The following is a 27,908-nucleotide window of genomic DNA, read 5'->3' as shown; positions in this document are numbered from 1 at the left end:
AAAGATGGACAATACCACTGCTGCTCATTTCATTTCACACTCCATGACCACACACACTGCTGCTGTTTCACACATTACACATTCCATCTACTTTATACAGTTTATTTATTCACTTCATATTTTTTACATTTTTACATATTTCTACTTTATACTTTATTTTATTGTAACAAAATTACTACATATTGTAGATTTTATATTTTACATTCTTTTTTTACTGGCATTTGCCTCTCTTATTTTCTCTTTAAGTCACAAAAAATCGTGTAAACATTTCACTACATATCATACTGTGTCTGGTCGTGTATTTGACGGATAAAAATTTTAATTAGAATTTTAAATTTGATTCTTAAAATGTCTGTTTGTTTTTATGTATTTATTAGAAATGAATCCTTTTTTTGATCAGTATTGATTTTATGTATTTATGTATTATATGTACATAAAAATAATGACATCACATTTCTCCTGTTTGTTAGAGCTGGCCTCTGTGTATCAGCGGAAGCTCAAATCCAAACTTCTAGATAAATGTAAAAGAATTAATGAAGGAGTCTCACAGCATGGGACATCAACAGTTCTGAATCAGATCTACACAGAGCTCTACATCACAGAGGGAGGGAGTGGAGACGTCAATAATGAACATGAGGTGAGACAGCTTGAGACGATGTCCAGGAGACCAGCAGTAGAGGAGACACCCATCAAATGTAATGAGCTCTTTAAAGACAAGTGCATCAGAAGTGTGCTGACTAAAGGAGTAGCTGGAATTGGAAAAACTGTCTCTGTGCAGAAGTTCATTCTGGACTGGGCTGAAGGGACAGTTAATCAGGACATCCTCTTCCTGTTTCCTCTTCCCTTTAGAGAACTTAACTTGATAAAGCAGGAAAACTTTAGTTTGATTTCGCTTCTTCATCAGTTTTTCCCTGAACTTAAGGACTTGGATGTAATAGACAGTAATGTCTACAAAGTTCTGTTCATCTTTGATGGTCTGGATGAGTGTCGACTTCCTCTAAATTTCCAGAAGAATGAGATGTTGTGTGATGAGACAGAGTCAGCCTCAGTGGATGTGCTGCTCACAAACCTCATCAAGGGGAACCTGCTTCCCTCTGCTCGCCTCTGGATCACCACTCGACCAGCAGCAGCCAATCAGATTCCTCCTGAGTGTGTAGACCAGGTAACAGAGGTACGAGGATTCAGTAATGCTCAGAAAGAGGAGTACTTCAGGAAGAAGATCAGTGATCAGAGCCTGGCCAATAAAATCATCAGACACATGAAGTCTTCCAGAAGCCTCTACATCATGTGCCACATTCCAGTCTTCTGCTGGATATCAGCCTCTGTTCTAGAGAGAATGTTGAATGAAACAGAGAGTGGAGAGATCCCCAAGACTCTGACTCAAATGTTCACACACTTCCTGGTCTTTCAGATCAAACACAAGGACCAAAAGTACCAGCAGAAATGTGACCTTGATCTTCCCCAGACCAGAGAGAGTATCCTGGCTTTGGGAAAACTGGCTTTCCAACAGCTAGAGAAAGGAAACCTCATGTTCTATGAAGAAGACCTGAAAGAGTGTGGCATTGATGTTAAAGAAGTGGCAGTGTACTCAGGAGTGTGTACTCAGATCTTCAGAACCGAGTCTGGACTTTACCTGGGGAAGATGTTCAGCTTTGTGCATCTGAGTGTTCAGGAGTTTTTGGCTGCTTTATACACATTTCTCTGCTTCCTCGACAAAAAGACAACAATAAAACAAACCACTGATCTGTCTGGTCTTTTCAATAAGTCAGAAATGTCTGAGTTCCTCAAGAGTGCAGTGGACCAGGCCTTACAGAGTGAGAACGGACACTTGGACTTGTTTCTTCGCTTCCTTCTGGGTCTCTCAGTGGAGTCTAATCAGAAGCTCATTGGAGGTCTGCTGTCATACACAGGAAGCAGTTCTGACTACCAAAAGGACACGGTCGAGTACATCAAGTTCAAGTTTGAACAAAATCCATCTCCAGAGAGATTAATTAATCTGTTCTACTGTCTGAATGAGTTAAATGATGATTCACTAGTGAAAGAGATCCAAAGCTACATGAGCTCAGGACGTCTCTCTGAAGCTGAACTCTCACCTGCTCAGTGGTCTGCTCTGGTCTTTGTGTTACTGACGTCAGAGGAGGATCTTGAAGTGTTTATGCTTCAGAAGTTCATAAGATCAGATGAATGCTTTAAGAGACTGCTGCCAGTCGTACAGGAAGCCACAACAGCTCTGTAAGTAAAACTGTTCTGATTGGATTTTACAGCAAATGTCGATCTACTCTTAGTAATTTATTTTATTCTAAATATGACTGCATTGGTACTGATACTGGTGTTGGACATCAGTCTGATACTGAGCTATTTTATGTTAAAAAACTATTCAATACCAACATCTGATATCAGGTGATACTATGTGATGTAGTGTGTGTTAAAGAGCTAATGTATTCTATAGACGAGAAACAGCAGTGATCTGCATATACTTCAACAATTAATGTTTAAAACAGTTTTTTTAAGCTCCTCTGACATTTTCTACTTTTAGACTCAGTGAGTGTAACCTGACAGAGAGAAGCTGCTCGACTTTACACACAGTTCTCAGCTCAGAATCCTCCAAGCTGACTGAGGTGGATCTGAGCAGGAATCCTCTGGAGGACTCAGGAGTGAAGCTGCTTTGTGCTGGACTGAAGAGTCCAAACTGTAAACTGGAGACACTGAGGTTGGTTTGTCTCTCCTATTACATAGACTTTACATAAAGGGTATACAATTAAGAAACGCACATTACAGAGGAAGATGTATCTGCACAGTAATTCATTAATTCTTGTGTTCTTGTCACCATCATTATAATATGGTGATATACCTCACTAATTAATCTCACAATGTTTTTTATTTATTTTACACAGTACAGTGACATCAGTGATGAGTCTGCTCACAGACAAATGGATAAGTTTATATAATGATTTTGTTTTCTCTGTAGACTTTCAGACTGCAGTATAACAGGGGAAGGATACACTGCTCTGGCTGAAGCTCTGAAATCATCTCACCTGATAGAGCTGGATCTCAGAGGGAACGACCCTGGAGACTCAGGAGTGAAGCTGCTCACTGATTTACTACAGGATCCAGACTGTACACTGAACACACTGAGGTGAGGAAAATATACAGAACACAAGTTATTATAAAATCATATTCATGAACATATGTAGGGACGTTAAAGAATAAAAGTGTTTATCATTAAATATTAAATATGTAGGGTTTCAGCTCTGGGTTAGAGGTGAATCGAATCCTTAAGTATTCGGGTTAATTTTATTAAACTGATTTAAGATTTATAGCATAGACTTCATAAACGTTTAGCATGATTTAGGGTATCTTACCAATTCTACTTATCCCGTGGCCAACGATGATAATACAAAATCTGGTATTTACCAGTTATGAGCAAGATAACGTGAAACCTGGGTAAATGTTTACACTTTCAAATACATGACTAAGACAACAGTTCTTTATAAAGAAACAAGAATTTATTTGACTAATCTACGATACATGAAACTACGCTACTTTAACACACACACACGAACATACAAACAGTTTGGAGTGTGAAAGTTAATTTCTTTTTCTAGTACGGTTTACTAGACCTGAGAAAGTTACAAGAGCAGAGCCTTGGGTTTAATCCTACAGTTTAGTTATGAATCGAGCACCACTTTTTTACAAGTTATGAAGCTTTGTTTGTTTACTTGCGTTACGTGAGAGTTGTTCTCGTTGGTTCGCCTTCAGCGAAAGGAATTACGGCGTTGCTTATTGGTGGGTGTGCTGAGGTTGAAATGATGTCTTTGGGGATTCAATTCAATTCAATTCAATTTTATTTGTATAGCGCTTTTAGCAATTTTCATTGCCGCAAAGCAGCTTTACATAGTCAAAAGAATTATTTAGGTTTGTATGAAATGTGAATTTGTATGAATCAAAATGGTCAGTTTGTCCCTGGTGAGCAAGCCGAGGGCGACAGTGGCAAGGAAAAACTCCCTGAGATGGTAAGAGGAAGAAACCTTGAGAGGAACCAGACTCAACAGGGAACCCATCCTCATTTGGGTGAAACAAAAAGCAGTAAATGATCTGCATTTATACAGTGTGTAGGGTGGGAGGCAGTTCAGCTATAATAGCTGATGTTAATTGATGTTAATATGGAGTCCAGGTAGTTATTGAAGACCCAGGTAGACTTGTAAGAAGTTCCAGTCATGAACTATCGAACTGTCAAGTCCCCAGAGAAACAGTTGCCAACACCAGTCAAGGCCAGAACCATTTTCTAGGTAGAGAGGATCATTCCCAGACACCAGACGCATCCCAGAGAGACACACGGGGCATCCATGTGACGAGATCTTCAGCCAGAAGCGGGGCACCAGGATGGGTCAGACAGGTCCGGAGGGCAGAGGGAGTCTGGATCACTGGCAGCTCAGGAACGACATGTGTAGCTCGACAGAGAGAGAGAGAAAGAGTGAAAAGGGGGGGACAGGAGGAGAGAGGAAAAAGAAAGAGGGGGGTAAAGAGAAGAAGAGAAGAGATGGCAGTTAGGTATGGTGAGTGAGGAAGACAGCATCCAAACATACCAGTTTACCATAATACTCTACGTCCATGAGTCCCCCAGATCTGCTCCTTTACCTATGGCAAATCTATTTAAAAAAATGCTTGGCTAAATAAATAGGTTTTTAGCCTGGACTTAAACACTGAGACTGTGTCTGAGTCCCGAACACTATTTGGAAGACTATTCCATAACTTTGGGGCTTTGTAAGAAAAAGCTCTGCCCCCAGCTGTATTTTTCATAATACGCGGTACTGACAAGCAGCCTGCATCCTTTGATCGAAGTAGGCGTGGCGGATCGTAAGACACTAGCAGTTCGCTCAGGTACTGCGGCGCGAGACCATTTAATGCTTTATATGTCAAGAGTAGTATTTTAAAATCAATGCGAAATTTCACAGGGAGCCAATGGAGTGAAGATAAGATAGGGGTGATGTGCTCATATCTTCTGGTTCTGGTGAGGACTCTCGCTGCTGCATTTTGGACTAGCTGAAGCTTATTTATGCATCTAGCTGAACAACCAGACAGTAAGGCATTACAATAGTCCAACCTAGAGGTGATAAAAGCATGAACTAGTTTTTCTGCGTCGTTTAGCGACAATAAATTTCTTATTCTGGCAATATTTCTGAGGTGAAAGAATGCTATCCTGGTAATATTATCTACATGTGCTTCAAATGAAAGGCTGGAATCAATAATCACACCAAGGTCTTTCACTGTTGCATTTGATGGAACAGAAAGGCCATCTAAAGTTACGGTATGATCTAAAATTTTACTCCTAGCTGTATGCGGTCCTATGACTAGAACTTCTGTCTTATCCGGATTTAGCAGAAGGAAGTTAGTTAGCATCCAATTTCTTATGTCCTGCACACATTGCTCAATTTTAGTAAGCTGTTTTTTCTCATCAGGTTTTGCTGAGACATATAACTGTGTATCATCAGCATAACAATGAAAACTAATACCATGCTTACGGATTATGTTGCCCAGAGGAAGCATGTAAAGGGAAAAAAGCAGTGGACCTAAAACTGAACCCTGCGGAACGCCAAACTCCACTAGAGAACATGCAGAATAATCACCATTTAAGTCTACATACTGATAACGATGGGTCAGATAGGATCTGAGCCAGGAGAGGGCTGTACCCTTAATTCCCACTACATTTTCTAATCTGTGAAGAAGAATAGCGTGATCAACAGTGTCAAAAGCTGCACTGAGGTCAAGTAATACAAGCATAGTTACACAACCCTGATCAGAGGCCAATAGAATATCATTTACTACTTTAACGAGCGCCGTCTCTGTACTGTGATGAGGCCTAAATCCTGACTGATACAGTTCATGTATGCCATTCCTATGTATATATGAGCATAGCTGCTCCGCTACTATCTTTTCCAGGATCTTAGAGATAAAGGGGAGGTTTGATATTGGTCTGTAACTGGACAGCTGACAGGGGTCGAGGTCAGGTTTCTTAATTATTGGTTTGATAACTGCTAATTTAAAAGATTTTGGAACATATCCAATGCTGAGTGAAGAATTAATTATTCTCAACAGGGGTTCTATTATTGCTGGTACTATCTGTTTAAGAAAATGTGTCGGTACAGGATCTAATATACAGGTTGATGAATTTGAAGAAGAGATGAGTGAAATTAGTTCATTCTCTTCAAGGGGAGTAAAGTATTCTAGGTTCTGGTCTGACATGGCTAGATTAACATCTGCATCAATTACATTGTTCGGTTTCAAAACCTCAATTTTATGCCTAATATTTACAATTTTATTATTAAAAAAGTTCATGAAGTCCTCACTATTGCATGATGTTGTTGTGGAGATTTCTGCAGTGGTCTTATTTCTGGTTAATTTGGCTACAGCATTAAATAAGAATCTAGGATTATTTTTATTTTCTTCTATAAGAGTGGAGAGATATGTTGATCTAGCTATACTAAGAGCTTTTCTATAGTTCAGGATGCTCTCCTTCCATGCTATTTGAAATACTAGTAATTTAGTTTGACGCCATTTACGTTCTAATTTCCGAGCGGTCTGTTTTAAAGTGCGCGTGTGATCGTTATACCAGGGAGCAAGTTTTTTATCTCTAATAATTTTTCTTTTGACTGGAGCTACATTATCTAGGGTATAGCGAAATGTCGACTCTAAATATTCAGTCGCCTGATCGAGTTCTGTGGGGTCAGACGGTGATCTAATCGAAGTTGGGAACTCTGGGAGATTACTGATAAAGCTCTGTTTGGTAGTTGATGTGAATGTACGTTTCATACGGTAGCGCGGCGCTGTGTGTACATTATTATTGTGACACACTTGCAATGAGACAAGATAGTGATCTGAGATAACTTCAGATAGTGGTATTGTGAATAAATTTCTTATACTTAATCCAAATAATATTATTAAATCTAAAGTGTGACCTGCTTTATGAGTGGGTCCTACTACACACTGATTTACTCCTACCGAGTCCAGTATAGACATAAATGTAGTTCTCAGAGGGTCTTCTGGGTTTTCAAAATGAATATTAAAATCTCCAGCAATTAACACTTTGTCTACAGAAATGACTAGGTTTGAGAGGAAATCTGCAAATTCACTAAGAAATTCCGAGTACGGCCCTGGAGGTCTGTAAATGACAATTAGCGGGATCGACTGAGCTGACTTAATATAGTTAAATACACTTATGTTACTATAAAGAATTTCAAATGAATTAAATTTGTGTCCGTGTTTTTGTACAATAGTCAAATTATCATTGTGAATAACTGCGACGCCTCCTCCTCTACCAGTTAACCGAGGCTGGTGTATGTAGCTGTATCCAGGAGGACTAGCTTCATTTAGAGCTACATACTCGTCCTGTTTAATCCAGGTTTCTGTTAAACAGAGTATATCAAACTCCTGATCTGTGATAATTTCATTAACTATAACTGCTTTAGATGCGAGAGATCTAATATTTAACAGTCCTAGCTTCAGATCAGAGGTGCCGGCTGCGCATTCAGTCTGATCCAAGTTTGTGGTCTTTATGCTAATTAAATTACTAAAACAGACTTTCTGAGTCTTTCTAAATTTGTTTTTAGCTCGGGGAACAGACACAGTCTCAATAGAGTGAACCCTGAGTGACGACTCTATGCAGCTAGCAGACGGTTGGTTTAGCGTAAGGGATCTAATGTTGAGAAGTCCAAACTTTAGAGGTAGACTTCGATTACTTATTTGGGCTTTTTCTGGTTTAATGGTTACCAGATTGTTTCGGCTGGATTTAACGAATTTATTCTTTTTTCTCACTAATCGGGGAATAGACACAGTTTCTATAGTACAAGCTATGTGTGTGCGTCTATTAGTATGGTGGGTTGTATTGTGGCTGATATCTAAAGAATCTGAGGTATGACTTACCGCAAGTCAGATGGTTCGTAATGTCCTGGAGATGTTGTCAGAGAGGACCGCTGCTCCAGCTCTGCTAGGGTGCAGGCCATCTGTGCGGTAGAGCCTAGGACGCTCCCAGAAAACATTCCAGTTATCAACAAAGGGTAATCTCTGTTGTTGACACCAAGATTGTAACCATTCATTGAAGGCAAATAATCTACTGAACCTCTCGATTCCTCTCTGAAATGTCGGAAGTGGTCCAGATACGACGATCTTTGTTGTGGGTGATGTGCTGCGGACCTTCTCAACCAGGCTCCTGAAGTCCTTCTTTAGGATCTCCGTCTGCCTCAGCCTGATGTCGTTGGTGCCAGCATGGAGAACCACAGCTCGAATGTTCTTCCTCAGGGCCGCAGGCACCTGTGCAGCAACATCAAGAACACGTGCACCAGGTAAACAGCGCGTGTACGCCTTACCTTTAGCTGTGGTAGCACGCACGTGCCGGACAATGGAGTCTCCGATGACCAGCGCGTCGTGTGCCGTCTCGCGGAGAGGAGCGAAGCGGTTTCGGGTTGAGATCTCGAAGACGGGTGGTGGCGGAGGAGGAGAGGTCCTCGCCCGGGGCTTGGCGCGCGTCTTCCGCTGCTGAAGTTTCCAGGCCTCGTGGTATCCCGGCGCCGGGGTGAAGGAAAGCTGGGCAGGCTGCGTTCTCGGTGCGTTGGACCTGGGCAGAGAAGCACGCGGAGTAGAGGTTGTCGGAGAATTCTCATGCCGAGAATTTACCTGGGACAGGTGAGCGTCGGTCCGCGACGATTCCAGCGTGGCTTTCCGCTGCTGTAGCCGGGCCAGCTTCACCTGTAGGTCGCGGATCAGCTTCTCCACGGCCTCCATCTCCAAGTCCACCGAGTGCAGCTCCAATGTCTCCTCACCTGCACACAGGGGCAGAGACCCAACCGACATGGTGTCTAAAAATAGAAATAACCGGTGCGAAAGAGCGTAAACAAACTTGTGATAGCCGGGCTAACGGGCTAGCGATGCTAATGAAAAGCCGGCTAGAAGCGGTGTGCTGCAAAACAATTAAAACTTATGCGAAATAAACTTATACGAAAACGATATAACACGCGTTTCGAGTGAATATATTATAAGGTAGTATGAAATACTTATCTGTTATATGTTTACTCTTCGTAAGGGGACGAAAAAGTAGAAAAATTGGTCAGTCTGGCGGAGCTCGGGAAAAGCAGGCTTGACCCTTCAGGAGAACCCTTCAGAAAGGCGTTGGTTGCCTGGTTACCCATGGCGGCGCTCTGAAACTTCTTCTGAGGGTTTCTTCGTTGCAGGACTTCTGGCACAAAGTCATGTTGAGAGACATGAAGTTCTTGAAATGTTCTTGAAGAGTAGATTAAAGAGAGGCCGAGCCTGCTTGCTTCCTTTAGACGGCGTGACGTTCAGCCGCAGAGCGCGAGTGGTCGAGCTTGCTGGTTACCTCATGCCGCGGGTCCGTCCCACAGCCGTTTGCCTCAATCAGAGGTGGTTGTGGGCGTAGCTACGCCCCACATGGTTCCTACTTTTCGTGCATACAGTACATTAACCTATGGTCTGGTCTGTCACGTAGAAGGCCACCTCAGTGGAGTTTTAGTAATTTAGACAAAGTGTATGAATCAGAATCAGAATCAGAAAGAGTTTTATTGCCAAGTACGCTTACACGTAAAAGGAATTTGTTTTAGTGACAGAGCTTCCAGAACAGAAAACAAATGACAAGACAAAAACAGCACGACAAAAAAAAAAAAAAAAAAAAAAAACATTTGACATCAAATGGAGTAGGGTGTGAGATACTTTTTAAATAAGTTATATAAATATCTGAAATCTGTGGTATTATACAGTATATTGCACTGTGATACTGTACACAATATTGCACATATATTTATTGACAGTTGATGTTTAACTGTTCATGAGGGAGATTGCCTGGGGAAAAAAACTATTTTTGTGCCTGACTGGCCTAATGTTAGGTGCTCTATAGCGTCGACCCGACGGCAAAAGTTCAAATAAAAGGTGGCCTGGGTGTGAGGGGTCCAAAGTGATATTCCGAGCCCTTTTCCTCACTCTGGATGTGTACAGTTCTTGTGGCGTGGGCAGGGCAGTGCCAATAATTCTTTCAGCAGTCCGAACCGTCCTTTGTAGTCTTCTGATGTCTGTTTTCGTAGCTGAGCCAAACCAGACAGTTATTGAAGTGCACAGGACGGATTCAGTGACGGCTGAGTAGAACTGTGTGAGCAGCTCCTGTGGCAGGTTGAATTTCTTTAGCTGGCGAAGGAAATACAACCTCTGGTGGGCCTTTTTAACAATAGAGTCAATGTGAATGTCCCACTTCAGGTCCTGAGAGATGGTCGTGCCCAGGAACCGGAATGACTCTACTGCTGTCACAGTGCTGTTCATGATGGTGAGTGGGGGAAGTGCAGGTGGGTTCCTCCTGAAGTCCACAATCATCTCCACTGTTTTGAGCGTGTTCAGCTCCAGGTTGTTGAGACTGCACCAGACAGCCAGTTGCTCGACCTGACTTCTGTAAGCAGACTCGTCACCGTCCTGAATGAGGCCGATGATTGTGGTGTCATCTGCAAATTTCAGGAGCTTGACAGTGGGGTCTGTAGAGGTGCAGTCATTGGTGTACAGGGAGAAAAGCAGTGGGGAGAGAACGCATCCCTGAGGGGCTCCAGTATTGGTGGTGTGGCTGTTGGACATGAATTCCCCCAGTCTCACTAGCTGCTGCCTGTCTGTCAGAAAGCTGGTGATCCAGTGACAGATAGAGCTAGGAACAGAGAGCTGGTTTAGTTTGGTCTGAAGCAGTGCTGGGATGATCGTATTAAAAGCTGATGAAAAGTCTATAAACAAGACCCTTGCATAAGCCCCTGGTTTGTCCAGATGTTGGAGGATGAAGTGCAGTCCCATGTTGACTGCATCATCAACAGACCTGTTTTCTCTATAGGCAAACTGCAGGGGGTCCAGTAAGGGTCCTGTGATGTCCCTCAGATAGGCCAACACCAGTCTTTCAAATGACTTCATGACCACAGATGTTAGGGCGACTGGTCTGTAGTCATTAAGTCCTGTGATTTTAGGTTTTTTTGGAATGGGGATGATTGTGGAACGTTCAAAGCACAAAGGCACTTCACATTGTTCCAGTGATGTGTTGAAGATGGGAGCCAGCTGGTCAGCACAGGATTTCAGACAGGCTGGTGTCACGCCGTCTGGGCCTGGAGCTTTCCTTCTCTTTTGTTTTAGAAAGATCTGGCGAACAACCTTTTCACAGACCTGGAGTGCAGGGGGGGAAGAGAGGATGGTTGCTAGAGGTGATAATGGTGGTGTAGAAAGAGGGTCAGGACAGGGGTGTGGTGTGAAACTGGGTGTTTCAAATCTACAATAGAACTCATTCAGGTCATCAACCAGTTGTTGATTCCCTACAGAGTTGGGGGTTGGCGTCTTGTAGTTAGTGATGGTTTTCAGGCCTTTCCACACAGAAACAGGGTCGTTTACAGAAAACTGATTTTCTAGTTTTTCAGAGTAGCTTCTCTTAGCCGCTCTGATTGCCCTTGTTAGTGTGTTCCTGGCCTGTTTGTACAAGATCCTGTCCCCACTCCTGTAGGCATCCTCTTTGGCCTGACGAAGCTGTCTGAGTTTTGCTGTAAACCATGGTTTGTCATTGTTACAGATGGAGCCACGCCAAATAGCCGCGGAAGTGTGAATTGCGTACGAATGGCGTACGGCTGCCTTATGCACGCCGTAGTCCCCCCTCCTTTTTCTTCGAGAAAGGCGTGTCAAGATTTCACAGTAAACACGCCCATTCAAGCCCTATTTATGCATTGTCCTGGTTCCACCACTAGATGGCGCTTCGTTCTCAAGGACACGTTAACACAAGCCAGCAATTTAGCTGCGCTGAGTTGCAATCACGTGATTTTAACAACACACCCCCACCGAACTGACGCTGCCAAACTGCACTAGAGATGAAGATGGCGGATTAATGGACTATTCGCGGTAAGTGGTGTTTTAATTTATAAAATTTGTTTGGGATTAGTTTACAGTTTATTTCTTAGTTTAGTTTTTTACCGGCCGTTTTGAAAATCACTGGCAGCACCAGCAGCGGTCAGATGTAACTTTAGATAACTTAATGATCTGTTTACCAAGTCTGGAGTTAACATTACAGCTTACTGTTAGTGTCACAAACTCACAATGTCACTCCTCTTCAACTAAAAAAGACACTAAAGCTTTAAAAATACTATTAATGTCCCTATTACAAAAGCTGCACTACCGGATGAAGAGTGTTAGTGCTCTATAAAAATGCCTTTAGAGTCTGACCGCGTGTTGTCTGGATAAATTCAGCATTTATTTATTCTTTGGGTAAGAGTTAATCTGCAGGTTATTTCTGTGAATATAATGTGATGCAGTTCATGAAGGACACAAGCTGAGGATAGATGTACAGGAGCTCGCGAGCTAAACGCTCATAACAGGGTTTATATTTTTCTCAGTTTGCCCGTGACTTTGCGCGATAGCGCGAGCGCTCAGTTACCGAGCTGGATAAAAACTCTGAAGTGTTTATCAGTTAAGGGGGAGGGGGAGGTGTGTGTGTGGGGAGGTGTGGGGGGCTTCAGTACTGGGTAAGTTATAGTTTGGCTTCAGAGATGAACTAATATATACGAGTGTTATATCGCCTAACTTATTTGTATGAAAAGCGCATTTTAATTTAATGCAGACGATAATACAGACAGACCGGGGTTAACACTAACAAAGTTCACTGGTTAAAGTTATCCCAGTTTATTTACATCCCAGAATTCCCCAAAACAGTAGGTTTACTAATATCTTTTATATTTATTACAACTAGATATTCTGTAAAGTTTATTTATCTTTGTCTTCACTAAATTCTCCTGTTGTCTTTAAGCAGAGCTCCGCTGTGGAGGATTGGGGGGTCAGACGGATGACGGTTGGCCTTTTGGAGATACTGGAGGAGCCTGAACAAGCTGTTGAGGGAGCTGTAGGAGGGATGATGTCACAGTGCAACAGCTTTAGAATGACGTTTGGTCAGGTCTACTGTATATTCTGAACATAGAATTGCAAAACGTCTGATACTTTAGGGGGAAAAAAGACTTAAACTGTTACATCTTTAATAGTTTTTAAAAATAGATATTTTAATATAAAAGAACCAGATAGAGACTGATAAGCAGCTGGTGTTATCCGGGTATTTTAATGACCTTTAAGCAAAAATTAAACATGTTTTCACCTGTTTTATACAAATTATTTGTTTTTACTTTTACCTTTGACTAGTTTTGAAAGAATAAATTTTATTTTTAAAGTCATGTGTGCGTGTTTCAATTGTTGGGGGATTGTTTGTGTATTTAAAAATATATTTACTTAAACCAACAACTTCAATGTGCAAAAAATGGGACCCGATGTTGTTTTAAATAGTCAAAGAGTTGGGCTAATAATAATAATAATGATAACTATTATTATAACTGGTTATAGAAACAAATGAAAACAACAGTTAAACACTTGATCATATGTATCTGTGCTAGTTTGTGATTGTGACCCATAATCATTTTTTTTCTCAGTATTATTTTTTGGGGGGTTTTAAGAATCCATTAAAAGAGCAAAGACAAACTTGGAAGGTAAGAAACCTCAGTGGAGAATACTGACTATGACATGGTGCTAATTGCTCTGTGTGTGTGTGTGTGTGTGTGTTTGGCGGGGGGAGGGGTACTTCAGGCTTACTTGTCTGCGCCCAAAATGTTTGTGTTAAACCAACGGAGAAATGCAGGAGCGCGCGCGCGCACACACACCTCTCATCCACAAACGCTTTAACTGTTGTCTTGTAAATCGTTGATTAAACCTATGAACACAGCTGTTCAGCATCAGTCCTAAACACAAGCGCAGGGTCTGTTTTTGTCCTTAATTAAAAGACACCAATATGTTAATAATTTACACAATGATAACATGTTTATGTATAATGTTTATTTTGCCAGAAAAGGTAATAAGCAATATTTAAAATAAAACAAACCAGGAAGTAAGTGTTTCATACATTAAAGTGCTGTGTATAACCAAGTGCTCCAACAGACATAGCAACAGTATACAGAGTGTGTGCGCGGTGGAGGATTGGAAGGTGAAAGAAAGATAATCATTTACAAGACAAAAGACGTTCAGAGGTGTGTTATGTCCTAAAACGCCCCCCCCCCCGTCACGGATTGCCCCCCATTACGCAATCGCTATCTTCAAAGAAAAGCCGCCGCCCCTTTTCATTTTAATGCTATAGCGAGTGTTTTTTCTTCCCCTCCGCTCGGTTTTGTAAACACAGTTGCGTTCAGTAACACGGTGGAACCAATTACCTAAACAGCAGCAACAACAACCATTATGATCACACTTTGTTGAATTTATATTGCTTAAATATTTCGCAGCTCTGTCCTCTTTGCATTGCTACGTGTTTATTTACTTCCTTTTCGCATCGCACGTAATGCACTCTAAAATCGACACTATCAAACTTGGAAATTATATAATATTCAATCAAACATCAAGTTATTAAAAGTAACGAATTTGTCACTACTCTTCTATCATGCAGCACGGCTAAAAGATAATAAAAATTACACCAAAGTGCTGCAGGTTTGGTGTCCGTGAGCTTTTCTTAATCAGAGTTAGATGGGGGGCATTTTGTGGCTGCTCCAGTTACACTCTACTTAGATATTACACAGAGGGGAGTTCACTTCTGTTCTCTTCATCCTAGCTTAATTTCATCTCATGAAATAATAGTAAGTTTTGTAAAGTCTGAGTTCATCTCCCCAGACAGTGTTGTGTATGGACAGGGTAGCGTCATGGCAGGATTGGTGTCATTTTTATTATCTTTTTAGCCGTGCTGCATAAGAGAAGAGTAGTGACAAATTCATTACTTTCGTTACTAGACTATTTTGTCTGCAAGTGAAATACATCGATACGTTAATAATTTACACCACGATAACATTACTGCAGAAGGATCTAGAGACGTGACTTTGAGACGTTCACAGTATATTTGAACCGTAGACAGTGTTTATTTTGCAGAACATTACAAAACAGCCATGTCCAATAAAACAGTGCATCTTTAATAAGCCACATTGGTTTTGAGTCAGTAGTAAAATTAACGAAAGACTGAGAAGCCCCGTGATTTTTATATATATATTTTAATGCTCAAATTAACGTTTCAGAGTAGCCTATATAATTTGTCTTGTCATCTCTTTACAGCGTTGGCTGATTTTGTGATTGAGACCCATGGGTTACATTGAAATATTTTTATTATTAGTAGTAAGCCAGTCTTTAGTAACCTTGGATAAATCACAATATAAGCCCTCTCCCGCGCACGCGCGCTCTCTCTCTCTCACACACACACACACACACACGTACACACAAACAAATAAAACGTAAAATCGCGTAAAACCAAATGAAACTATGGCAAAAATATATAAGCAGTAAAAATTACAGTAGTATCCTGTAGGTGAATCCTGTCCTGATAACAGGCGCTGACCCTCTGGAACTGTTTAGTTCTGTTAGTATTGTGTTCAAGTGTGAATGTTTATGGGGATTTAATCTGTCTCTGCTGCCGCATCTATTCACCGTAGTGATAAGTGATTAATGTCCCATCAGATCTTTGATGGGGAAACGTTATGCTGGTTAAATGACTAAAGACATACTGATCCGTATGAACAGATATTTGTTTCAGATATTATGCCTTATTAATCGATTTGTTATGCCAATTTTTGACTATCAGCGAAAAAAAACATCAGCGAAAACATCAAAAATATAACGAAAACAAACCCAAGCAGGAGTTAAATTTTAAGCTTTACTTTGCAGCAAAATATTATCTACCAGTGTATTAAACGGAAATAGATAAAAACACCGTAATGTAAAATACTGTACATAGCCCGCATTGTATTCCGTACCTACAACGACCGGTATAGATAAATTACAGATGTTACCGTGTCTTTAAGGATTATTAAGGATGTCGTGAAAAATATTGCAATAAGTAGTTTTATTAATTAATTAATTTAATCATTAATTAAAAATAGCATAAGCATCATGGATTGTGTATTAAGGGGTTTAAATCTGTTTTATGAATCGTTTTTTATCCCTCTTTTTTACCACATCATCTATTGATGAAACTATGTTGACGTAAGTTATGTTATATTTATTAAATATAGTAACCGGATGCTTGGACACTGCAGAAGCAGTCAATGCTCCATCTGGCGGAATTATACAGCATTGCAACCATCTTTTTAGAAAGCGCATGGGGGCGTTTATGGGGCGGGGCATCGTTAACTACGTCATCGCGGGGGATCACATTCCGTGCACGGATCGATCATGGTCCTGTCACGGTCCTGTCATGGACCTATCATGCTCCAAGCGGCTGTTTGACGTGGCTCCCACTGTATATGTCAAAAAAGTCCTGGTAGGGATGCACATGTCCTCACAGAAACTGATGTAGGATGTTACAGAATCTGTGAGCTCGTCCAGATTGGTGGCAGCAGCTTCAAAAACACTCCAATCAGTGCAGTCAAAACAGGCCTGTAATTCCTGCTCTGCTTCACTGGTCCATCTCTTTACTGTCCTTACTACAGGCTTAGCAGTTTTAAGTTTTTGCCTATAGGTCGGGAGAAGATGAACCAGGCAGTGGTCAGAAAGTCCTAAAGCTGCTCTGGGGATAGAGCGATATGCATCCTTTATTGTGGTGTAGCAGTGATCCAAAGTATTTTTGTCTCTGGTGGGGCATGTAATGTGCTGTTTGTATTTAGGCAGTTCACGTTTAAGGTTTGCTTTGTTAAAATCCCCAAGTATAATTAAAACCGAGTCCGGGTGTTGTTGCTCCGTGTCTGTGATGTGAGCAGCCAGCTGTTGCAATGCTGTGTTCACACACGCTTGTGGAGGAATGTACACACTCACAAGAATGAACGAGGTAAACTCCCGCGGCGAATAGAAAGGCTTGCAGTTGATGAAATATGCCTCTAGATCAGGACAGCACATCTTCTCCAAAGGTATCACATTTGTACAACAACGTTCATTGATGTAAAAGCATGTCCCACCACCTTGGGATTTCCCTGTTGATTCTGTGTCACGATCCGCTCTAAACAGCTGGAAGCCCTGCAGGTGTAGCGCGTTGTCCGGAATGGCTTCATTCAGCCAGGTTTCCGTGAAACACAGCGCAGCAGAGTTTGAAAAGTCCTTATTTTTCCTGGAGAGCAGGAAAAGTTCGTCCATTTTATTGGGTAAAGAGCGGAGATTCGCCAGATGTATACTCGGCAGCGCAGTTCTAAAGCCGCGCTGTCGGAGCTTGACGAGCGCGCCGGCTCTCTTCCCCCGCCTGCGCTTCTTAAAGCATTTCAACAGTGCCGCTGCTCCGCCGGTTACAATGTTCAGAAAAACATTTGAGAAGTCGAAAACTGGTTGGAAATTGTGTGATGTGTCCTGCTGAATGTTCAGCAGTTCATCTCTGGTATAAGTGATAACATTTGAGAAACAAAAAACAGGACAAACTAACAAAAACAGTAAGACAGATAGAGAGCTCCACACCGAGGCAGCCATACGCGGCACCATCTTATTAACATGAATCCTGGTCATATGATGAACTTTTCATACACATTAATGCTCTTTGAATACAACAAGCTTTTATTCGATCCTATACCTTGCATACTCATTCATACCTTTATTTATAGAAAGTGGTTATACATGTTGATTACACTTCCTAAGTATAGGATAAACATGTTGAACACAAAATAAAACATCAAACATCCTATGTGAGCACATACATGTAATTTTATATTTGCCCTACTGGCATACTTTAACTGATTGTCTTTATAAATGTACCTGAAGCAGGTTCTTTGTTCTTGAGCCACGAGATGAAGCAGAAAACACATTCTGGTGGTCAGCAACTGCCAGGGGGGTTGTGAAACTGTATTCTTCCTCATGTGCAAGGAGGTTGCTTGCAGATTTAACACCATCTGAGTTGGAGATGTGTAAACTGCTTCTTTCTTGTTTGCTGATGTTGTGTCTTTCTTCTTCAACGGCTTGCTGATTTGTACCGTTTGAGGTTGGGGTTGGTGAAAGACTTCTGGGTTTCCTCTTTTGACCGGGTCAAGCTTCCAGCTGCTTTGTATTACCGAGAGACATAACGTTGTCATCATGGCGCCGTTTTGCTAGAAGGTGGCAGATTCACGGCTCCCTTTTCGGTGGCCTGCTAGTGCCTACAATATCTTAATGATGTGTGTATTATGCAAGCAGAGGTGTGATTGTACGTTCTGAACCTACATTTCATTTGATTCACATGAATTTGGAAAAAAAAGAAACTGTTTATGACTCACTACTGCTCAACATTTTTATACTATTTAACAGTTTAAAGCTTACACTTGTGTGCTGTGATTTTCACACTGTTGTGTATTGTGCTTGCAGTGATGTAATCAGGAATTAATGAGAAATAAGGAACTGTATGAAATAAAATCACAAATATTGTCCTGATCTTCACATTTAAACTGGTAAAACAATCTTTACACTCAAAAGTATATTTATGACAGATCCACTAAAAAAGATTATACAGTGGAACCTCAGATTGCGAGTAACCTGGTTTGCAAGAAAAGCAGAAATTGTTAATAAATTTTGTCTTGATAAATGAAATTTGTCTTTATTTATGAGTGCCAGGTATCATTGAGTATCATGTGGCACACATGCGCTTCTTGTTTAGATGCTGAGAGTCACGTGATCACAACTAAGCCAATGGTTCTTCTCTAAAGCATCTTTTAATTTGATTGTGTGCGTGTGTGTGCGCTCGTGCGGTGGTGGGGGTGTGTGTTTGTGTGTGTGTGTGTGTGTGTGTGTGTGTGGCGTTCCCTTCCCCTCTACCTTCTCTCCTCTCTCTGGTCTCAATCACTGCAGCTACTGTAGGATTCTTTTTGTAGTAAAGTGGGTTTATTGTTCACCTATCCACTAGATGGCAGTAGAGAGTAATTGTAAGGATTTTCATGTCCAAAAAGAGCGGAGAACAAGCCGCTGAATGCAGGAAGCAGAGAGCATGTGTGTCATTAGTTTTTGTTGTAACTATTTAAGACCTTTCTGTTGTTGTCAATAAAGGCATAAGTTAAAGAACTGTCGGCTCTGTGGTACTACACTTTTCAAAAGTGCAGGTTAATTTGTTTTATTTTTACTTTATATTTTGTATTAATTATTTTTAGATGAATATTTTTGGGTTGCAGAATTAATCGTCTAAGTTTTCATTGTTTCTTATGAGAAAAATTCACTTTGATATACGAGTGTTTTGATACACAAGCACGCTTCTGAAACAAATTAGAATGATTAGATTCTGCTGTAATAACATATTTAATAATTTTTACTTTTCTTTCATCAGCTACTTCACCGGCTGGGTGTAGATATCAGGCTAATAGATCTAAAGTCTAATTCTGTACACTTGTACTGTTTGTGTGATTTTTTTTTTTTGCAGTCTGTTGAAAAGTGCTGAGGCGGAGGAAGCCTGTGCTTCTTTAACTGAGCTTCTGGGTACAAACCCTTTACTGCAGAGAGAACTGGATCTGAGTGGGAAAATATCTGGAGACTCAGGAGTGAAGCAGCTCTCTGTTCTACTAAAGGATCCACACTGCAGACCTGAGAAACTCAGGTGTGTGTTCTGATTTCTGCACCTAATCTCGTTCTCCTTAGAACCAGTAGTTGGTTTTAACTCACAGCTCCAGGGTGCTTGTGTTTTTTTTTTTTTATCCTGGTAAATTATTTCTTGAAGTATGTGAATGTTTGTGAAGGACTGAAGTGCAGTGTGTGTTCCTTCCTCATGTCCAACAATCACACCATAGATGCCGCATTTACCACTGACCAGGATAAACCTCATGATTAAGAGGGTAACCCGCAGGTCGGGTTGGGGCGAGTAAAGAAATTGTCACTTTATTTCCGGGGGAGGGTTGGGGCGAGTCATTAAAAACAAAATTAAATAAAAAATTCATGTATGTTGCATGCACTTTACTATAGCCTATATTTAATATTTGGGAATACCTATTTTTATATTTTATTAAGTTTTTTGATAAGGTTACGTCACGTGACAAGTCACGAAAGCGCCAAGCAGCTACCGCTGCCAGTCACAACAAAAACAAAGAAATAAAAGTGAAGATGGAGGACGAGGTGCGGGAGAAATTGAGGTCGGGAATTTACATCATTAAAAGAAAAAAAGGTCAGGCTGCTAAATCTAATGTTTTAGCATTCTTTTTTTGCACAGCGAACGTAAAAACGCTAAATGAACATTTCCGTGTGATAAATGAAAAAAAAAAAAGTCAGTGGTTACTTAGCGTAGGCTGTAAACTGTAGGCCTGCCCTATACAAATCTAAAATAAAGAATTGTTTAGCCTAGATTACAAACGCTTGTAAATGTTTAAAATGTGTATCATTATTATCAATGACCTGATTTATCGTTCATATTCATAATCATATGTTGTTGCCAGTTTACAGGGCGATGTTTCCAAGCACTTTCAGGCTGAAATAAAGGCTGTTTTCAGTTGAATTACAATGGCTAGTATGTCTATTTAATGGTTGCGGGGCTGGGCTGGGGCGGGCCAAATAATTTCATAAAAGCGGGACCCGCGGGTTGGAAAAATACCCGACCCGCGCATTACTAGTATACACACATTTAAATCTAACTAATGCTGTAATCGTTACTGCTGCACCAAAACATCTGGATTTGATGTGATTTGCTGTGAATCTGATGATTGTTTATTCTGGGAAATGCAGGAGTGAAACAGATCTCTACTCTACTGAAGAGTTCATCCTGTAAACTCCAGAAACTTGTGTATGTCATTTAATAGCATAAGTTACTGGATCAGTGATATTTTTACTTTACTGTCAGTATATTTGTATCCTGTAGGAACTGATTATAGAGTCACTCATTCAGCAGTGCATTTAGATTAATCTTAGTCAGTAGTGGTTAAAGGTTAAAGTTAACAATGTTTACCTTCTTGTTCCTTCTCCAGACTTTCAGACTGCAGTATAACAGGTGAAGGATACACTGCTCTGGTTAAAGCTCTGATGTCAAACCCCTCATCACACCTGATAAAGCTGGACCTCAGAGGGAACGACCCTGGAACATCAGGACTGAAGGAACTTAGGAATTTGATGAAAAATACAAAATGTAAACTAAAAACTTTGAGGTGGGATCTTTTTCCCCAGTATTTGTAAAATCCAGCCTTAAATTCTCAGTAACTTTTCATTGTTGTGTAAAGCCACACCTGTGAATTAAAATCGTCATCAGTGATGTTTTAAATTAATGTTTATTCAAAATCTGCTGATCACAGGGTCAAGTGTTCCAACCGCCCTCTTATCTTACCCCAGATACCTTACCTCAGGGTGATTACATGGGACTGATGAGAATCACACAGTACATATAGAGATTCATATGTACATCATATCAAAAGACATAGATCAACTTTTTATTCGGTACAAATTACATCATCCACCATCACCTCATACCTGATAACTCACAAATCTCATCATACCATAGTCTTCTTCATACTGCAGTGTACAATCTTTATTTTTTATTCCCCCCCCCTTATCTCCTTCAGTGATGTATACGAGAGTTTCCAAAACATGTTTTTGTTTTACGCAAGAACTAAATTAGACAATTTGGCCATATTCAAATTATTATTATTATTGTTATTACTATTTTCATTATTATTATTGTTATTATCATCAGGTGATCCATGTGTGTATTAGTAAATTTTAATCACACTGTTGATTAGTAACACTGTTCACTACTTCAGTTTGACTGTTCTTGTCATGAAGGCTCCAAAGGCCAGGCTAGGCGACACTCAAAGGCCAGGCTAGGCGACACTCAAAGGCCAGGCTAGGCGACACTCAAAGGCCAGGCTAGGCGACACTCAAAGGCCAGGCTAGGCGACACTCAAAGGCCAGGCTAGGCGACACTCAAAGGCCAGGCTAGGCGACACTCAAAGGCCAGGCTAGGCGACACTCAAAGGCTAGGCACACTGGGCAACTAGGGAGGTAGGAAACACAGGACAGCTAGAGACACAGAGGGGCTATGGCTAGAAGCATGCTAGTTACTGTAACTCAACATAGAATTTAGCTAAACATGCTCCTAGCCACACACACACCTAACTACTTACCTGCTCTAGCTAAACACAAGAACACAGGAGGACAGGACTGAATCAGCTCCACTAACACAGACACACAAAACATACACAGAAACATTGCCAATAAGAGAGCCCAAGTCAACACAACTAAAATCAAAGTACAAACTAAACAGATAACAAAACAGAACAAACCAAAATGCCCACATAAATGACAGTGGTGGTACCAAAAATGCTTGACCCAGTTTCCCAGTCTAAACAGCTATTTATAGATTGATTGATGGCTACCTCGGTTCAGGTGTGCACTGCCTCACCTGACCGAGGTGCCTGCTGGGAAACTGAGTCGGCCAACAAAAACTACAAAATAAAAACAGTGACCTCTAGTGGAGGACCCTTACAGTTCTACACTGTTCAGCTAATCAGTACATATCTAAAGCCCCCACTGCCCCCAGTGCACTACACAACTGCATGGACCCATATTTTTCTATAATGTCCAAATAAATTCCAGTTTAAATAAGGAATTGTTTAAAATTGTAGTTTTAAAACATTAACACTGCATTGCTGTAAATATAATTAGTGTTAGAATTTATTCAGTTCAATTTTATTCATTTTTATGTATATAAGACTTTTAACAGAGGTCATTGTCACAAAGCAGCTTTACTGAATCTGAATAAAATGAGGGAAATCAGTATAAAATGTGTGAGAATATGTATAAATCAGATATAAACAGATATCTAAATGTATCTGTTCTCTCTCTCTCCAGGTTGTTGAAAAGTCCTGATGCACAGAGAGCTTGTGATCATCTGACTGGTGTTCTGGGTATAAACCCCATACTGCAGACGGATCTGAATCTGAGCGGGAAAATAGACGGAGACTCAGGAGTAGAGCAACTCTGTGTTTTACTGAAGGATCCACACTGCAGACCTGAAACACTTCAGTAAGAACTATTCTGTAATCATCTGGAAACTTTCATTACTAATGTAAATGTTGAATGGTTTGTTTTCAGGTTTGATTGGTTGAGTTTCTGTGCTTTTAGTACTAGTGAGTAGTTTAACACTAGAAGCGCAGAGCAGCGGTCATTTGACCGCAATAGGAAAAAAAAATACTTCACACTTGATCAAATTCCAGGACCCTCCTTTTCTGACTTTTTCTAGCTCTGTGAGCTTAATCACACAGCATGCTTACATTTTCAAAATCGCACCGGTAAAAGCCAGTATAAAGCCATTTTGCTCTTATTTATGTGAAATTGCTGACAGCTGCGCGACCATCATGCTGTTTCCTGCCTTTTCCAACCAGTGATTCTCATTTCTCTCAGCAGATGGCGCAAGGGATCGCACCAACTATCCATGCGTCATTCAGTGCGTATATGTAACTATCTTAGGTTTTATTCCATATATGCAGTTTATATATATATATATATATATATATATATATATATATATGTTTCCGTGAAATATCGACAATTCGCCATTCATTCTGGGGTTGATAATCAGCGATATTTTATAAGGACAATTAGGGGATTTCGCTTTACTTCATTTTTATAAGGATTTGAGAAAATTAATTAGTTTGTTCGTTCTGTTAGAAGCTTCCGTGAAATTATCTCTAAAACAATGTAATGACCCCTCCTGAGGATATAAAGCCTCATTATTGAATTTGAATAAATCAGATCTACCACAGCAGATAATAAACTATGCTATGTCATAACCGAAGCAAACACCACGATTATGCCTCGTTTCGTTCAGTGTTGCTAGGCAACGACGACGCGCCTAATCGGCGGGAACGTGGTTCACTTGGCCGCGGTGTATTATAAACCTGCGAATTGTTTCACTGCTTATGCTCATGTAATAAAAGCGAGGGAAATGTGGAAGGATGTGTGGCCACTCAATGAGAACTTAATCAAAGATTTTCGGTAACTACACTGAGTGTAACATCTGCATAGTGACACTAAACAGCTGAACAACTTCACTTTCCCGTTTACCTCTGAGGAAAAAAGCTGTATTTTGTTTGTTTATATTCAGAGTAACACCTTCCAACCACCTCTCATAGTCTGTTGTTAGTTTTAGTGATTTGGCAGAAACTAATTATCACTACATAAGTACCCCAACACCATTGATCATGAGTTTCAGCTGAAACTAATTCTATACATGAAACAGAACAGTTTATCAACTTGAAATATACTAATTTTAGGAATATATTAACATGTGCAGACATTTAGTTGAGGGGGCGCTGCCCCTCTTGCCCCTGAATAGAGCCAGCCTCGATTATATACGCACACAGACACACAGACACACACGCACACACACACACACACACACATATATATATATATATATATATATATATATATATATATATATGTAATATATAATATGCATGTTTATACATTTGGAATCTGCATCTACATTTTCTGTTACATGTATGAAGTTGTTCAGCTGTTTAGTGTCACTATGTCATAAACAGTGAAACAACGTGGACTCATCGCTGTGCGTGTTGTAACTGAAAAAACGCTGCAACTGCTTCAAAGTCTTTTCACTCCGTGACCGCTGAAATCCGACACGACACTACGTTAGGCTACGTCTTGACTAGGTTGCATACCGACGGTGATTGGATGTTGACCGAGGGGTCAGGGGAGGTGTGTGTCTGTGTGTGTGTTTGTGTGTGCGAGCGCCTACTTCTTGCACTGTTATAAAAATTCTAAATATAAACAAACAAAATACAGTTTTTTTTCAGAGGTAAATGGAAAAGTGAAGTTGTTCAGCTGTTTAGTGTCACTATGCAGATGTTACACTCAGTGTAGTTACCGAAATCTTTGATTTAGTTCTCATTCAGTGGCCACACATCACTTCCACATTTCCCTCGCTTTTATTACATGAGCATAAGCAGTGAAACATTCCGCAGGTTTATAATACACCGCGGCCAAGTGAACCACGTTCCCGCCAATTAGGCGCGTCGTCGTTGCCTAGCAACACTGAACGAAACGAGGCATAATCGTGGTGTTTGCTTTGGTTATGACATAGCATAGTTTATTATCTGCTGTGGTAGATCTGATTTATACAAATTTTATATTGTTTTAGCGATAATTTCACGGAAGCGAGTTCAGAAATAAATCGCTGCTCCGAGACGTTCAGAAGCTTCAAATAGAATGAACAAACTAATAAATTTTCTCCATACGATATAAAATTAAGTAGAGCTTTTCTCTTTGTTATAGTACGAAGCCCCTAGATGGGCAAAGGAGGAGAAAAAACGGCAGAAAAAAGTCATGCCAAAAACTTTGGGTTATAATGCAAAACGTTTTTTCCCTCTTCCTTTGTCCCCTTAGAGACTCTGTAGTAGGTTTTCTCAGTTGAATATGAAAAAAAGATACCGCTGATTATCAACGCGGGAATGAATGGCGCATTGTCCAAGTGCAAGTTGATCTTGGAGCTAAACTATTTGCTTTGGGTGAAAGCGCCATCTAGCGATCATTGTGTGTCAGCAGCAGCTTCCCATTCAAAACAATAGGCGGTCAAAAGACCGCTGAACCGCGTTATAAGTAGGTGACACTGGCGCGACGCTTCCAGTGTTAAAGAGAACAGGCTGTAAGTAGAGAACTGATTTCAGATTAAATCACCAAAGCACTTCAATACACACAGAACGCAGACAATGGAGTATTAATGGGAGATTTTCTAGCCATAAACCCAGAGTTAAGTGTGATGAATTGTTCTTTCAGACTCAGTGAGTGTAATCTGACAGAGAGAGGATGTTCAGCTCTGCTCACAGCTCTCAGATCAGAATCCTCCACCCTGAGGGAGCTGAATCTGAGTAAGAACAGGATTCAGGATTCAGGAGTGAAGCTGCTCTCTGCAGAACTGAAGAATAAACACTGGACACTGCAGACTGTCAGGTAACGTCTAATTAGTACACACACATCTAATACACTGACAGTACTGAACTCTCGCCCCTTTCACACAGACAGTGTGGGAATATTGTACCGTCATCACACCTTGGTGTTCTGTATAAAAGTAATGGGGTGGAATCGGGGGTTGTTGTTGTTGTCATGGCTTTAATCCGGGAGCAGAGATAGTGATGAGGCTGAGAGTAAATGTGGGTGAAAGTGAGACACACCATCATGGAACATTTGAGATGTGTGATGTGTGTAACACACCACTGGGAGGTTTAAACTGCAGTAAACACTTAGCGGCTAACTCACTGATATGTTATGAATGTGTATCATGAACAGTGTTAAAGCCAGAGTCCACCAAAACACTGAACTGAAGGATCGACTGAGACTGAGACTGATCAGTAGTGACAGACATTTATTAAAATCTGTTTTAAAATATTTAAGTGTTTTAAAGTACAGCTAACTGCCCTGAGTTCATTATAGCATTAATAGATACAGATAAGATTTTGATTTTCTTTTGACAAGTTCCAACTTCTGTATCTATGATTGGTTTAGTTTTCTTAGTTGTGACAAAGAGCACAAAGGTGGGACTTAACCAGCATGTGTTCATTACAGTTAGGTATTTTTAAGTGATGTAAATGCTAGCAGAAGCACCTCACCTCAATTTTCCTCTTAGTGCTCTCGTGTGGATGTTTATCACACAGTGATGATAAAGAGTCTACTGCACTGTGTGTACAGCCTGGACAGAGTAATAAGTTATAAATGTTTAATGTTTATGATGGTTGGTTATCTGTTCTGTATTTAAAGATCTGTGTCTCAGCTGTGTTCTCTGTCTGCAGGCTGAGTAAGAGCGGTATTACAGAGAGAGGCTGTACTGATCTGATATCAGCTCTTACTTCAAACCCTTCACACCTGACAGAGCTGGACCTGAGTGAGAACACCCTGGGAAATGCAGGAGTGAAACAGATCTCTACTCTACTGAAAAGTTCATCCTGTAAACTCCAGAAACTTGCGTATGTCATTTAATAGCATAAGTTACTGGATCAGTGATATTTTTACTTCACTGTCAGTATATTTGTATCCAGTAGGAACTGATTATAGAGTCACTTATTCAGCAGTGCATTTAGAGTAACAATGAATCTTAGTCAGGAGTGAACAACTTAACAAGAGAATGTGAGTTACGTTAGAGTCGGTTTGTGAGTTTAAACCCATTAAAAAGCAGCTGAGGCTGAATGTTGACAGGGCATAGAACAGAACCTCTCGCATAGCAAAATTACAGTACTGTGCAAAAGTCTTGACAGATCTGGTGACTGTGAAGTGTCTGAAAATCCCAGCAGATCAGCAGTTTTGGAAAAACTCAGACACATGAATTATTAATTTTGTTGTCTTTACAGACTTTACAGTCAAATAAAATGTTTTCGTCCACACAGAACATTGGAGAAGACGTGTCTGTACAAAGACTTTGCTTTTGTTAAGTATTCCTTTAGTTCATTGATGTAAATCTCCATAACACACTGTATTTCTGCAGCACTACAGCTCTGTCTTTTGGCTCAGTTTGCACCTCACATCTACCAAAAAGCCCTAAACCACAAAACACACAGCATGTTAGTCACAGCTTTCTCACTTTGTTTGGAAGTGGACTGAGATCACGCCGCTTAAATGTTCTTGAACTTGAGTGTGATTGCTGTGTTCTCATCTGTCTAAAGAACCACAACCAGGGGGAAATATAGTAGGGTTAGATTCAATCTTAATAAATGTTCCATATGTGAAGCACCAAAATGAATCAAAATAGAATAAAAAACTTTTATCCCCTTTACCCCTTATATTGACTTACTTTTGTTCCAGACTTTCAGACTGCAGTATAACAGAGGAAGGATACACTGCTCTGGCTGAAGCTCTGAAATCATCTCACCTGATAGAGCTGGATCTCAGAGGGAACGACCCTGGAGACTCAGGAGTGAAGCTGCTCACTGATTTACTACAGGATCCAGACTGTACACTGAACACACTGAGGTGAG

At 40.6% G+C, this 27,908-nt stretch overlaps 2 protein-coding genes across 5 annotated transcripts in view; one reads left to right on the top strand and one right to left on the bottom strand.

The window, feature by feature from the left end:
* LOC128527602 (NACHT, LRR and PYD domains-containing protein 3-like) overlaps positions 1-27,908 on the top strand; it is a 159,120-nt gene that overhangs the window by 103,190 nt on the left and 28,022 nt on the right. For 3 of the 4 annotated variants that reach the window (XM_053500067.1, XM_053500066.1, XM_053500068.1), the window contains 8 exons: positions 471-2,232; positions 2,537-2,710; positions 2,969-3,136; positions 19,370-19,543; positions 20,898-21,074; positions 22,774-22,947; positions 25,720-25,893; positions 27,736-27,903. In XM_053500067.1, the coding sequence (XP_053356042.1) occupies positions 471-2,232; positions 2,537-2,710; positions 2,969-3,136; positions 19,370-19,543; positions 20,898-21,074; positions 22,774-22,947; positions 25,720-25,893; positions 27,736-27,903 (2,971 nt within the window). The remainder of the gene's footprint in view (positions 1-470; positions 2,233-2,536; positions 2,711-2,968; positions 3,137-19,369; positions 19,544-20,897; positions 21,075-22,773; positions 22,948-25,719; positions 25,894-27,735; positions 27,904-27,908) is intronic. The other variant, XM_053500065.1, reaches the window with a different exon arrangement.
* On the bottom strand, positions 7,478-27,889 carry LOC128527618 (uncharacterized). Its single transcript, XM_053500082.1, has 2 exons — positions 27,803-27,889; positions 7,478-8,816 (listed from the first exon to the last, which is right to left on the bottom strand). Exon 2 carries the CDS (start codon positions 8,776-8,778, stop codon positions 7,927-7,929), a length of 852 nt encoding a protein of 283 aa, XP_053356057.1. The 5' UTR covers positions 8,779-8,816; positions 27,803-27,889; the 3' UTR covers positions 7,478-7,926.

The sequence above is a fragment of the Clarias gariepinus genome, chromosome 7 (genome assembly GCF_024256425.1).
Source record: "Clarias gariepinus isolate MV-2021 ecotype Netherlands chromosome 7, CGAR_prim_01v2, whole genome shotgun sequence".
Lineage (NCBI taxonomy): Eukaryota > Metazoa > Chordata > Actinopteri > Siluriformes > Clariidae > Clarias > Clarias gariepinus.
Note: the sequence above shows the minus strand (reverse complement) of the source record. Positions and strands in the feature narration are given on the sequence as shown.